Source organism: Boleophthalmus pectinirostris, unplaced genomic scaffold, assembly GCF_026225935.1.
Source record: "Boleophthalmus pectinirostris isolate CB_2022bp ecotype Guang Dong unplaced genomic scaffold, ASM2622593v1 HiC_scaffold_18, whole genome shotgun sequence".
NCBI lineage: Eukaryota > Metazoa > Chordata > Actinopteri > Gobiiformes > Gobiidae > Boleophthalmus > Boleophthalmus pectinirostris.
The window spans coordinates 31,739,854-31,753,852 of record NW_026571133.1 but is presented as its reverse complement, the minus strand read 5'-3'; the positions used below and the strand labels follow the sequence as shown (position 1 = coordinate 31,753,852).

General features: G+C 37.4%; 1 protein-coding gene across 1 annotated transcript in view; it reads right to left on the bottom strand.

Annotated features, from left to right (window-relative positions):
• Positions 1 to 13,994, bottom strand: part of sfswap (splicing factor SWAP) — a gene marked incomplete at its 5' end in the record, with an annotated part of 36,312 nt that extends 22,318 nt beyond the window's left edge. The window contains 8 exons of the mRNA XM_055153190.1: positions 2,462 to 2,658; positions 5,677 to 5,809; positions 5,940 to 6,043; positions 7,479 to 7,548; positions 10,926 to 11,019; positions 11,178 to 11,330; positions 12,039 to 12,291; positions 13,973 to 13,994. Of these exons, the coding sequence (XP_055009165.1) occupies positions 2,462 to 2,658; positions 5,677 to 5,809; positions 5,940 to 6,043; positions 7,479 to 7,548; positions 10,926 to 11,019; positions 11,178 to 11,330; positions 12,039 to 12,291; positions 13,973 to 13,994 (1,026 nt within the window). The remainder of the gene's footprint in view (positions 1 to 2,461; positions 2,659 to 5,676; positions 5,810 to 5,939; positions 6,044 to 7,478; positions 7,549 to 10,925; positions 11,020 to 11,177; positions 11,331 to 12,038; positions 12,292 to 13,972) is intronic.
• Between the last annotated feature and the right edge of the window lie 5 nt (positions 13,995 to 13,999).

Genomic DNA, 13,999 nt, shown 5'->3' with positions numbered 1-13,999 from the left:
GACAGGAAACAAGGCGAACCTACATAAAAGGATCAAGTCAGCTCGTTTAGCAAACTCGACAAAGGCACGGCATCAGCATTCACCTGTCTTCTAATCTCCAAAGACCCACGGTATAACCGGTGCAGGGGCTGTGAAACTTCAGCTTTGCAAAATTGCTGTGCCCATGTTTTTAAAGAGGGGGCATTTTTACTTCTATCGGGTATTAATTTCTAACATATAACATAGATCACCATGTTAACTTTCATTTTTATTTTAGTTTCGAAAATGTTATTCTGCTAATGAAGCTACTACAAATCATATCAGGTTTGCCAAGTTGTTGTGTAGTTTTGTATCATGCATTTGCATTTTTATGGAGAACTGTTGCGTGGGAGCATGGATAACATAGGTTTGTGGGCTGAGCATTGGACATAATCATATATTCGTATTTACATACACATACATTCCCTACAAACGTCTGTCTATTTAAAGTGTGGATGGGGAATGAACCTAGCACTATAAACACCTTAAATTTCTTCATGTAAATTGCATATACTTACCACTACAATACCAACTATACTATACCATCTATACTATACCATCACAATATCTACTGATGGCAAGTAAACTTCTCCTGCATTAAAACACCTGCCTCATGTCTCTTGTTACAACACTGACTGCTTCAATTTATTCCACAACAAAAATCGCAGTTTGCCTTTTATCACCATATTGCTGAGACCTACAAGCCTTCCCTTCTAGTTTCTATTGAACATCACAGAGTAGTTTTCAGTAGTTTAAAGTCATAGCCTCACACTTCTCCACAGGTATAACTTCCTGATAGGAGCTCAGATGGTCAGGACAGAGCAGAAGTCACCGTGGCATCACAATGACTAAAGTGGCTCTCACAGTGACAGCAGCCACCTGTCCCAGCAGGAGAGAGGCCTGGTACTGCATATCTGTGAGAGGCTGACATTAAGCATCCATCAAACGGACAGGCCATCTACACTTCAAATAACCCTGACGCGCCTTATTTACACTAGAAAGAAGATGTCCCTGTGAGTCAGGACAAAACACTGAATGCATCCAACTTTATAAAAAAAAGGGGTATCCTATTACTAAACCATCTCTGTTACAAAGATACCAGCTCTGTGACTAGTAGAATAGCAAAGATAAGGTTTCATACATTATTGATATACTCTATATTAGGGATGGTCTGATATAGATTATTTTCAGCAGATACTGATATCAGCTATTTGTCTTGTTGTTGTGGCCGTTAACCAATATTTGTCTGTACTGACATTTTAAAATCCATTGCAAGGGCCAAACTGATAAGTTATAGTGATGTTTATAATTTACTTTTTGCTGTTGTCAAAATAATAATACAATTTATTTGTCTGGGATAACCGCAGGCATGTGCTCAAAAAGACAAATCTAATAACAAACTGGAAAAAACAAAAACAAGCAAAAACAAGAAAAACAAACAAAAAAACAAACAAACAACAAAACCATAAAATCATAAAAAACACTGGTGTCAAATCACCTAAGTATGTGGTGCATTTTCTGTGTTTTTTGTTGCCACCTTTAACTGCAGCATCTGTTTTCTTTGTTTTATGAAGTGCTTTCTAATTTAAAATTCAAATGGACACGAAAACCTTTGTATCTCAATTTCTGGGCAATTATGGAATGACATGAGCCTAGCTTTGAAACAATATTCAAGCAGGATAAAATTGAGTACAGAGTTTATGACAGCGGCAAAAATCAAAAAGATTGATATATCACAATCTAAACTTTGGTTGATCTTGATGATACAGCAAGCGTATTTTAACTGACAGATCTGTAGCCACTGCATGGCAGTAAAAGTGCATGGTACTGAAGAGGAGTTACAGTTCAGTGCGCTGTGGCACTGGAAAGAGCCGCAGTCTCTTTATGTCCAATTGCATGTGCTCGCATTTCACGAGTTCCCTTTCTCCCTCCCTCTGATAAAAGCAACAGCTCCTTATCTTTTCTCCTCTTTCTTTCATCTGGTGCTTCTTATCATTATAATCCAAGGTAAGAATGTAAATGACTATTTTCTTTTCATTTACGAGAGAAATTTAAGACCTCATTTAGCGCACAGAGAACGCACAAGTTTCTGCCAGTAGAGAATGGATCGAAGATGAAATTGAAAATCAAGGTTGATCAATATGGGGGAAAAAACATATTTTTTTCTCCCATATCGCCTCGTCCTAATTGATTCTATTTCTTAGTATCAAAAATGAGTTTGACATTTAAGTATCGTGCCAACACTAATAGTTTATACTTCTTCACACTTTGACAAGTACATTTGAAGCTCTGTAGCCTTTGTACAGAATTTAGTTTTTGACCCATGACTGCTCTTAACATTTATGACATGATGTGCATTTATAGTTTGCATGTTTGACATAAATGCATTAATTCACTTTACAGCGTCAAATTGTTCCTCTAAAACCCAGCGCGCTTCATTTACCTCATATTGTGTAGCTGCGTCTAGCTCTGCTCTCTTGGCCTCAGGCTCTCCTGTCCCTGGCCCTCTCAGAGTCTGGAGGAAGAGCGCTGCCTTCCTCTTCCTCTCCGCCTGGAGCTGCTTCTCCTTGGACTCTTTGGACGCCTGGGCCAGCTTCTCCCTGGCTGCTGCGGCCAGGCGGTCCTCCAGTTTGTGCTTGGCTGAAGGCAGGGGCAGAAGTGGGCAGCACAATAGAGATGTGGTTAGAGGGGGAACAACTGTCACCATGTTTGTCCTATTTTGGGTATCTAAAAGTTAAAGAGGGGATATTTTACATCTATGGGGTAATAGTGGCTAACACATAATATATTTAGATAGAAATGTTACCTTTTATTGTTTTGAAAATACTATTATACCTAAAAACAATGTATTAACATGTTTTTTTAAGTTTCACTTTTGTTTTTGATGGTCTAAGTTTCCCCTCCCCATTCGGAGTGCTATCACAACACAAACAGCGTGCATCCCACTAATGAAACTGATGCACATTGCATTAGGTTTGTCAAGTTGTTGTGTACAGTTTTGTTTCATGCTTTTGTACATTTACAGAGAGCTGCAGTGTGGGAGCAGGGATGTGGGCTTGTGGGTTGAGCATTGCAGAGAATTTTACAGGATTAATTTAATTAACAGGATGCATGGTTAACATCTAATACCTCTTCAAGCATGTTTTGATGATGGAATGTTATAATGTGTAATGTTTAATTATAAAATATTGGTAAAAAGCTAAAAAAAAAAAATAATTAGAATTTTTTTGTTTGGAGGATAAGCCCCTTGAGATTTCTCGCCATCTTGTTTTCGAGAGGGTCCTCATAGTCACAACAACAGAACACAGATACAGTAGGGCCTCTTTAATGTGAGTATATATATATATATATTTTATAAAACACAAGGCAAAATTATAATACAAGGATGGATCCACTAAATTGTTTGCTGTTAGGTTAGGTTGAAAAAACAGGAACATCTAAATAAAAATGAAAAGCACAATTCCAATTTAATTTCTGATATGGGTTCCAATTTATTCTAATAGAATCAAAATGCTAAAAAGTCTGACAGCTCTCATTTTGCAAGACACTGATTAATTTTGATTCTAAAACTCAAACTCAAATCTCAAATCTAAATCCAAATCCAGTGTTATTTGGAGCCACCTTTCCAATAGAAATATAAAATGATAATTATTTTTAAAATATAATATTACATTATTCTAAAATTACAAACGAAAAAAGGCAGAGGGCAAATGAAATAAAAAAACTGGTTATTTCTATGAAAAGATTCAACAAGGCAACAAACGGTTACACACACTGCAGAGCTAAAGATGTTTTCCTCTTTTGCACTTTTTACACTTTGACTGCAGTGTAAATATGTAGCCTGTAAAAAGCCTTGTGCCTGAACCACTCATGTACTTATCAGACGAAAGTGCATTTACTGTGCGGCTCTTTTCTAAGCCATCAATACAGATTAGCGCTGGGCTGCCACCGATTCTACTGCTATCTGATCAAGTTAGGCCCTCTGACTGACAGCCACTTTGCCGCACAGCAAAGCCAATTCACTGGGCTATTTATTAGGCCTTTGCAGCCTCCTCCTCCGGACGTCTGTCAACTGAGAGGAAGAGCATTAGGCTGCGCTGCTGGACCTAAGCGGATCTGTCAGCACCTCCTGATGCACAGATGTAGCGCATTTGTCTTCAACAGTCTGGAGAAAGAGTTGGGCATAGAAGATATTACTTAACTATAGGCCGAATGGCTGTCCACAAAAAATAAGCAGAAACGCTGAAATCAGCTCTTTAAAAAGTCCACACTATGTTCAAGGCGTTTGGCTCAACTGCTGGCAGCATAAATTGGCAGGTTGATGCCAAAGAACCTGTCAGAATGTATCAGAATAATGCGGAATGTTTTAAATAATTTCAGCACCTCACAAATAGTAGATTCTGGGGAAACACTTTAGAAGAGGGTGCGATTTTTACATATTCATGCTGTCCTATAAAGGCAGCACTTTGCATAATATATTCACAGTATTATGTAAAACCTGATGGATGGCTTGACAGACAAAGTGAATGGGTTGCTGTTAGGCCTTATATGTAGATACAAAACTGTCAGAATATTATATTGCTTGCTTTCTTACTAAGGGCTTAATGCAACGCAACCTGAACTGATTATTTATCCCCCGTCTCTCTGGTTTTACTGCACTATTTCTCCTCCTCTCAGAATGTGAAAGCCTAGAGGACGTGACAGAGGTGCCTGGTAAGCACTTTGACACATGCACAGATAAACATTCAATTGCTCCATGCCTATATCAGGTGCGTCACCAGAGAAAAGAGAAGAAAAACAACTCCATGCATGTGGGATGGTTCTGTCGCAAGTTCCAGGGCTTATTCATATACACAAACATGCTGGGGATAAGAACTTCTGAGATTTGTTTGAATGCAATAACACCAAAGACAGAAAAGCGTAAGCAGGCACGGAATTAACAATAGGAGTCTTTGATTAAGGTTTGAAAGGTATAATATATTGTAATTGCTAGCAAAATATAACAATAGATTTATAAATATGTATTGTATGGCTCACCAGAGTTATATAGTACAAGGAGCTCTTAAGCTGTGTGTTGTCCACAGCTAATTACAACATTTCATTGGCCATGAACCAGGAAGTAACACTGGTGCACTGTTAGCAGGCTAGTCATGGCAGCTAGCAGTGGTGTAATTCTGCTCTAGCCTCTCAAAGTTGTGAAACATGCTCATAAACTCATCAATGCAAATAATTAGGATGCCATTTTATCACAGTGAGGAACATATTTGGTCAGTAACAGTTGAACTGTTTCTGTTTTTTCATGTTTTTATAGCAGAACCAGGTAACATTTTAAGCTTAATAAAAGTGGTAGGTCCAAGTGATGGTTAAACACGTATTGTTAGGATGTTGGAAGCGTCCATCATCTCCACCTGCGTCCTCTGGGCAGAAAACCAACCTTGCAAAAATGGCTGTCAGCGACCCAAAGAGTATTCTCCTTGGAAAACCTGGCTCTTTTTAATATTTGGCAATATTATGTGTTTTTGTAAAGTTGGAAAAAAGTTGTGGCAAGGGTGTTACTCAAGTTATTTGGATGTGCTTTAGGACAGTAAATTAGGTTCAACACCTTGAATCAACAGAACAGACAATCAGCAATGTTATGTTATAAAGATTATTTACTACCTTGCTTAGCCTCCAGCTCCTCCAAACTCAAAGTGGGCTTTTTTTCTTCTTGTACAGCGAGAGGAACCACTTCCCTCGTCACCAGCTCAGGTACAGGCATTACAACTTCTGAAGCCTCTTCTTCCATCTCCAGCTACCAAACATATTCACAATAGTTAGTTTGAACAATTATTCCAAAAGTCTTCATTAAAGCACCATCAGAGGTAAAATCTCTCTGTTGGATTGGTGCCAGTAATATCTGAGTAAGTGCATTTCAATTAGACCTTTTCTTCATCTGAGTCATCGTCTAGCCGGACTCTGTTCTTCTCCAGTGGAAGCATGTCGTTTTCCTTGGCTTTGATGGCAAAACTGATTGGTGCAAATGAGGCTGAAAATGTACAAAATATAAGCTATTAACATTAGGGCAAAAATGAAAAGCAAACTCCTCGATAAAATAAGAATTCATAACTTTTCGAGGAATAAGTAATGAATTTGGCACAAGGCAGAAATCATGATTTATAAGAGGCTGTCAAAATGGGAATATGTGCAAGTTTGTTGACAGTCTGGAAGTGGGTGGACAAAAACTAAATGCAAATAGATGATGAGTAAATATTTATATAGAACTATACAATAAGTATATGAAAGACTCACACTCTAATTAAACATGCAAATCTCTCAAGCCTATTCCGCTTTAAAAAGCTGAAATGATAAGTGGCCCTATAAAAAACATGAAGAATTTATCCAGATTTGAGGAAGATCACAATTTGATTTTATGAATAAAATCTGCATATTTATTAAATTCAAAATAATCTTGAGTTTCGAAGTTTTTGAGACACAAATCAATAATGAAAAGTGTACACTGTGGCCATTATAACAAAGTTCTCTAGTCTATTACCAGGTCTGTTCCATTTGCATCTCGATTTCATTATCTGATTAAAGATCATCTCAACTCTAATTAATCACACTTGAATATTTCTCACCAAAATTATGTTTTACTCAGGAATTTCAACAACATTTATATAAAAAGTACTGAATATGACATTTAAAGGTGCACTATGTCATTTCTGCTTAGTCTCCAGGGAGAAGTTATTGCTCTACCTATAATGATCCACAGTATGGCATCACATATTCTAATTTCAATGAGAAAAGATACTGACACCATCACCTCACCTATAACACCACCAAGTTAGGTCTGTTATGTGGGGAGACAAGCCCACAGTCACTGTCACATGTTTATCCAGATTTTTTTGCCATTAAAATGAAAAATAAAAAATGTAATTAAATAAAAACAAGATTAATAGGTTTAAAGTCAAAATTCCCCATTCAGCAACTGTTGAAAAAGGTATTAGTAGTAGTGGCAAATTATAGTGTTCAGTTGCCTTTCAAGTATTGGAACAGATGAGTAGCTATCCAGCAAAAAATTGTAAAATTGGCTAGCAAAAACTGTTAAGAAGATTTCAGGCACTTCTGCCAGTTTTATATTTCCAAGTAGTGGATTGTGCACTGCTCCATCTATGCACGTGTATACCGTGGCCTGCTCTGTGACCCGTCGCCGCCTTGAGCAGTACTATGCCATTCCACTTGCTCCTCAGTGTATACATAAGAGTGCCGTCAGCATTGTGACAACTAAACTCTTTTTATCTCTCTGTGCATACTGATGCAAGTCTGACACAACCAAAGGAACATTTCAGGTGGAGATAGTAATAAACTAACATAAATATGAGCTTTCTCAATGGTATGCATGCACAAGAATAAACAAGTCTATTTACCCAAAGCCTCTGCATCTCATTTACCAAGTGACTGAACTTAAGAGGCAGTTCTACCTTTGTTCAGCTTGGAATCCTGAAGTGACTCGTCTGATTGAAGCTTATCACTGGCATCCTCAGCGCTTCTCTAGAGAGAAGGGAAAGCAGACAAACAGTAAACACAAAATGATTTGAATCAATTCATTGTTCATGTCATGAAAAACAATTTGACAATTGGAGATACAAAGTCTCACAGTGACTACAGTCAAGTCGCGGTTATTCAAGTTTGTTTGCAAAGGTATAAAACAAGCACACACAAGGAGGAGCACACAAACGGAGCTGAAAATGAGACTCTATAATAAAAAAGACACACAGTTATGATAGATTACAAGTAGAAAATTGTTGTTGATGGGAGGTTTTGAAAGGCGCCATCAAGAGGAAATGATTTCCTGTCACTTGGAAAATATGCAAAAGCAATCACTTTTGATTGAATGCAAACCATGGCTAAAGAAATTGTCAGTTCCATTCACATCTAAACTTTCAAAAGCAAATAGAAAATAGTCCCATCATTTTAACATATACATAGCCTACTTCCTTCAGTTAGGTAATCCTAACCAAGACCAAGACTCAGTTCCACAAAAGAGGTACTGCAGTGTGATTAGTGTGAGCATGCTCCTGAAAGGTCTGGTAATCGGTATATAAAACCATGTAAGTTATACCTCAACAGGAACTTCTAGGAGCTTTAGGCAACAGAAATAAAAGTTGATGTAACTTATCTGAAGTGGGGTTAGCGAGCTGCTCACTGCAATATAATGATTACTTTGCCTGAAATATTCCACACCATGGCATTAAAATGATCTATTAAACATTAGTTCATTACTAGTGATATAAATGAATTGCTCAAAAATCCCTTAAAAACTCTACATAGACTTGACCTATAACTTGGCCTGCATCATCTTCTTGTTTCCATGGAGGAGCATACTGTGGAGCATGGAATGGCATACCCCTCACTAGAAACGTGCACCTTTAACACATTAAAACACTCTTCTCCTTCCATGCCCAAATAGTTAGTTTCAATTATGTAAAACAAAGGAATCCAACTTCAGCTCAATACATATTTTCTCTCAGCATCTCGGAACAAAAGCAGTTGTAGTGCTGATAAACACTAGGTTGGGCGTGGGAGTGTGAAACCTTCAGGATATATTTAATTACGCTTCTGACAACTCTCTGTCACTTCATTGTAATTGAGCCTCTGTTTCAATAATCATTAGCGTGGCCCCACAGACTATGACACTTAAAACAGCCAGAGAATGAGATGCTGACTCCAACCATTGTGTGGAGGTTTCTGTAACACCAGGAAAAGCCAGTAATTGTCACTGTTCTGAAACGCACCATCTCCGCAGGCTAAAAGTTCACACTGGGGTAATGTTGAAAAGGCTTCAGCGTGAATGCATTATAAACAATCAGCATAGCAGACGAAACCTTTAGAAAACAGTTTAGGAAAATGACAGTCAATTCACAGCCAAAATAGGCCAATGCCAAATATAGCATCCTGTGTGTAATGTGTTTAATTGACTAAAAAAATCTAAATTTGGGGTAATCTGGCTGCAAAGAAAATTAAAACATGTGTAATCCTGCTAAACCCTGCAGAGCCATGTGTTTGTGAGCAGCAGACTTTCCCTAAGGAGATTATGCTTGTAGACTGGTACTATGATACTTGTATATAGATAAAAGGATAATGAGTTTGTCTTTTTTTCTTCTTTTTCATTGTTCCAGGAGAATTCCAGGTCCGGGTAGTTTTGCAACATGCTTAGGGTATATTTTCATTGTATTTACTTGCATTTATTGTACACTACCTAGCCACCTGGTATTTAGGGCTGTAGTCAGCAAAAGAAATTCTTGGTTGACTAAAAACAGGACCTACCGTTTGATTAGTTAATTTAAAAGGGCTTGGCAAAAACTTTAAATCTATTACGTATCTCTATGTATCTGACCCAAACTGCACTCACAAGAGTTCACGCAAATAGAACTATTTATGAACAAAAAAGAACTAAGAAACAATGTACTGCATATAAAACAGATTACATTTGTCAATCAAGTTTAATCTGTTTAATCAAGTTTAATCTGTTTAATCTGCCTCTTTACATATAAATACCAAATCTTCAGGTAACTCACGCACTGCTCCTTTTGGCTGTTGTCCTATAGAAATCTTTATAATTCAAAATAAATAATTTGTCGACTAATACAAATTTTGATTAACTAAATCACTATTAATCTTTTTATCTATTACAGCTAAAGGCTACAGTTCTATGGCATTTATCTTATTTGATTGATACGAGTTTTTATATGTATTATTTTCATTAAACATGAAACTAAAAACAATATGACCGTGACATTCGAAATATCTGCATTGCATTAGCCACACCACCCAGCTCAAAACACAAAGCAGGTTTTTGTGACAGAAAATGGGAGCTGCTGTTGCTGTTGCTGCTGGTGGGTGCAGCCAGAGCAGGATTCTAATGGGCCACACTTCCCCACACACTGACAGCCTAATGGATTTGATTCGTCAGATGACAAATTGCTCTTTGTGGAACTTTTCCAATCACTCCGTACTCCTTCTTGCTCCTGGCGACAAAGCAGGCTCAACAAATTGTAAATAAATGTATGCATGCGTTTATGGAAGGCATGTGCCCACAAAACTATGAGTGTTTTCACACATTTTAGTGCACCTCGTGGAGCAGCCCCATGGCGTAATAGATTCTTTTTTGTTTACCTCACCACTGGTTTGGTCCTTGTTTACATTTGAAAACACTAGGACACGTTTTATCTTACTTATTTTTCAATTTCTCAGAGAACAAAATATGCTGTATACCAGTGGTGCAAAATATTACTCTATAAACTCTTGGGCATGGGACGATACAATTCTCACAAGATAAGACATGAGATATAATTTATAAATACATTGTAAAATCAGTTCACTATTTTGGTCCAACATATAATATTTTTGTTGCCACTATGCCAGTGCGTTTGGAACTACAGCTTAGTAGTAATTCACTAGTGCCTTTTTCCAATCAAAACATAAAAATCTGGAAAAAAACTCAAGATAATTTTTCTCATGTATGCAAACATGTAAACAATACCATGTTCTGTTACCATTTCTACTGGTTAGAATCGACATGGTTTCTCCTTCATTCACAGTTGAAAAGAAACTGTGGGGTGAGGCATCACTACATTTTTATCATGCCTCAATATTTGTACAAACTAGTGCTACACAGCAAATATGCACTTCAAAGAAGCCTCATTGTGCTTGCTAGTAGCTCTACTCTCACCAAACAGTGCTAGTTTGAATGCAAGTTGAAATAATTAGGCAAAAAGAAATTATATAATTTGTTGAGTCAAACATGTGTGACCTTTCTTATTAAAATGCACTTTTCAGAACAAAGCTTCAAGGCAATTATAATTGAGTCGGTTGAAGATGTTATGTACAGTGAACAGTTTTTAGTCTGTATCTAAAGTTCAAAGTACCTCTGGTGGGTCTTTCCCTTCTTTCTGCATGAAGTATTTCTTCTTGAACTCGTAATAGGTGTTGTACTGATGCCAAGGCAGTAGAAAGTCGAACCTGTAGCGAACAGCAGCAAGAGCAGTAAGTAAAAGATGAGATGTGGAAGCTCATAAGGGACATGTCAGAATATGATTGAAGAGCTTGTATGTGGAGGCAAAGACTATGGGGAGAGATCCTTAAACTGGGATTTGATTTGGGAAACAAATTGCACTCACCGCGGATCATTTTTGGCTCGGACGCTCGATTCAAACTTCAGCCCATTTCTGGCAACATATTCGGCCAGTTTGTCTATGACAGGCTGAGTGTCTGGGGGAGGGGGGATGATGGCGGGCATCGCTGGACTGGACAATGGAACATCAAGCTTTGAACTAGAAATGTTGGAGGTGGGAAACAAGAAGAAGAAACGTCATTGAGTTCTAAGAGTGATTTTAGCAAACTACTAAGATATTAATATCCATTCTGTTTTCGTTGCATTTTGTGATGACGTATTTAACTATAATACAATAGCAGTTACTTTTACTATTGTATAGTAATAGAGCAGTATAATTAGAAATAAAATATAATGATAATTGTAACATTTTGTTATGTTGGAGGCCAGTGTTTTGAAAAAAGTGCTAAAAATGTAAAATCCTTAAATTCTGCAAGTGTTAAAATAAAACATAGCACCTGATGGTCAAATTAAAATCATGACCAAAAGGCCATTTTGTATTTTATTTTATTTTGTGCAATACTTAATATTTCTGAAGGAGGGTCTGCTACCTGCTCATCTCCATGGATGTTATTGGTGTGTCTGGAATGTTTCAGAGAATGGCATTAAATTCATCTCTCGTTTATTTTCTTGCAGATTTTTTTTAATGTTTAAAAATATTTTGCCTCTCTACAGATCTGATTTAGTGGCTGGTAGTTTAATGCCATACTGTGTAGGACACTGCAGGCAATTTAATAACATCTCCATGGAGACAAGCAAGTACATACAGCACAACAAGTAAATCTTTGATATTGAAAATGATTAATGATTAATGCTATATATTGTGCTCAGAACTTAAACATCTATTGATTTATTCCAGTTTCCTTACCTCGGTTCTGGTAGAGCAGCTGGTGGAGGAACAGTGGCTGGGATCTGTACTGGGCTCACTCCTGGTGGTGCTAAGGCCACAGTCTGAGGAGGGGTTGGTGTGCCCATGTGTGGCTGGTGAGCGGAGGAGGCAGTAGGAGGGGCCACGGCAGCAGTTGGCATGCTGTTGTAGTACGCTGTGGCATCTATCCCGGGAGGAGGCGGGGCTAAACAGAACGTACCATCTGGAAGCATGTAGTAGCCATAGTACACCGCTAGAAGAGTGAAGAAGAAAAACATTAATGTGGATCTAAGCAAAATTTCTTTTGCCCCAGTACAAACATACTGTATAAGCAGCTCCTGAGATCAAAATAAGTCTTCTGTGTACTGCCTGCATCTATTCAGGAATCAGGAAGCTTTTTATTGTCAGATAATCAGGAAGTGTGTGTTAGCATACTAATTGCACCCTCATGGTGGTGAATAATGAGGATGCTCGGAATGCATAAGATAGGTGAGGAACCAGTGCAAACTGTTTAAAACGAACTAGTTCTGTTTTTCCACGTTTTTAAGACAGTAAAAAGTCAGGTACAGCACCTTTAAACATCCAACAAATCGGTGAGTAATGGCACTGATTTTTGCTTTCTAATTTAAACTTCAAACACAAATCATATGTTAACTTTTGGTTATGGCTGAAGGGCAAATGATATAAACGAACATAACATAACCTTTAACATTTCCTCATTCATTTCAATCACTGCTGTCATAGATTTAAAAAAAAAGAAAGAAAGATGGTCAGTCTAATGAATAGCCAATGTCACAGAGGAAGGAGTGAGATATTAAAACATTAGTCATTTTCCTGGTTGACATTAATGATGCATGTAATTTTCTTTGGTCGCTTACAAAGCCGACATATGTCACAGTAAGTCTAAGTGTAAGTGCATGCCAACAGCCAAAATGACCCTGGATAGCCAATTAGACAGTCAAATGTGTTTATATATATATATATATATATATTATACCCATACCATTATCAAAGTAGCTAAGTGTGTGGAAGTGTAAATAATAAAGATAGAGCTTGTGGGTTGGTTTGATAAAGAGGTCAAAGAGGTTTGAGTAGGATTGTTTGCAATTGCATGTATTTAGAATGCATTAGGTAGTTCAGTTATCTGTTTTCCAGCAACAATGAGGGCAAAAGACAACATTCACAAGAGATGAATAAATTGCTGTAATGGACAAGTTAACCCAAGGGTTACTAACTGAAATGAGCTCTTTCTGTGATGAAGAGATTGGATATTATGATTAAAATGAGTGGGAGTTGAATCTAGCATGCGTAATTGGAATGAAGAATTCCTATTGTGTTTTGAAATATAACTGAGAATTGTACAATTTTATAAATTGTGATAAAATACATGTTTACATTTTTATTTAAAGCAGACCTATTACGCAAAATTGCTTTTTCAGAGCTTTTATCCATGTTATAGTTATTAGTATAGTTATTGTTATAGTTTCCTCTTTCATTTACTCTCTGGAAGTTGGATTTGGAGTGATTCGTGCATGTGTGAGCAATCTGTCATCACTTATTTTCAAAATGCCATATTGCTGATCAACCCCTATTGTCACCATCACCAGCATACACAAATTTCTCTGTACTTCGCTCTCCAATTTTATTTTCTTAATCGGTGATACATGTAGGATTCCACAGTGTGACATGGTCATTTTGGTACAAAAGAAAAAAATCTGCTACTCGCTAGCGTGATCTGCAGCTATCCATCGGAGTTGCAGACTCTTTGTAGTGATGGCAACGCAGTTTTCTAATGCGGAGCTTGTTTCTTTCATCAACTCCTTTTAGATGAAAAATGCTATTTAAAATAATTATAACAATGATCCACGGGTGTCATATATTATAACAATATAGCAGGCTCAAGCATGATATATGTTCTTTAATAAGATACTCACGGTCTGCACTGTACTGTGTTGGTGCGG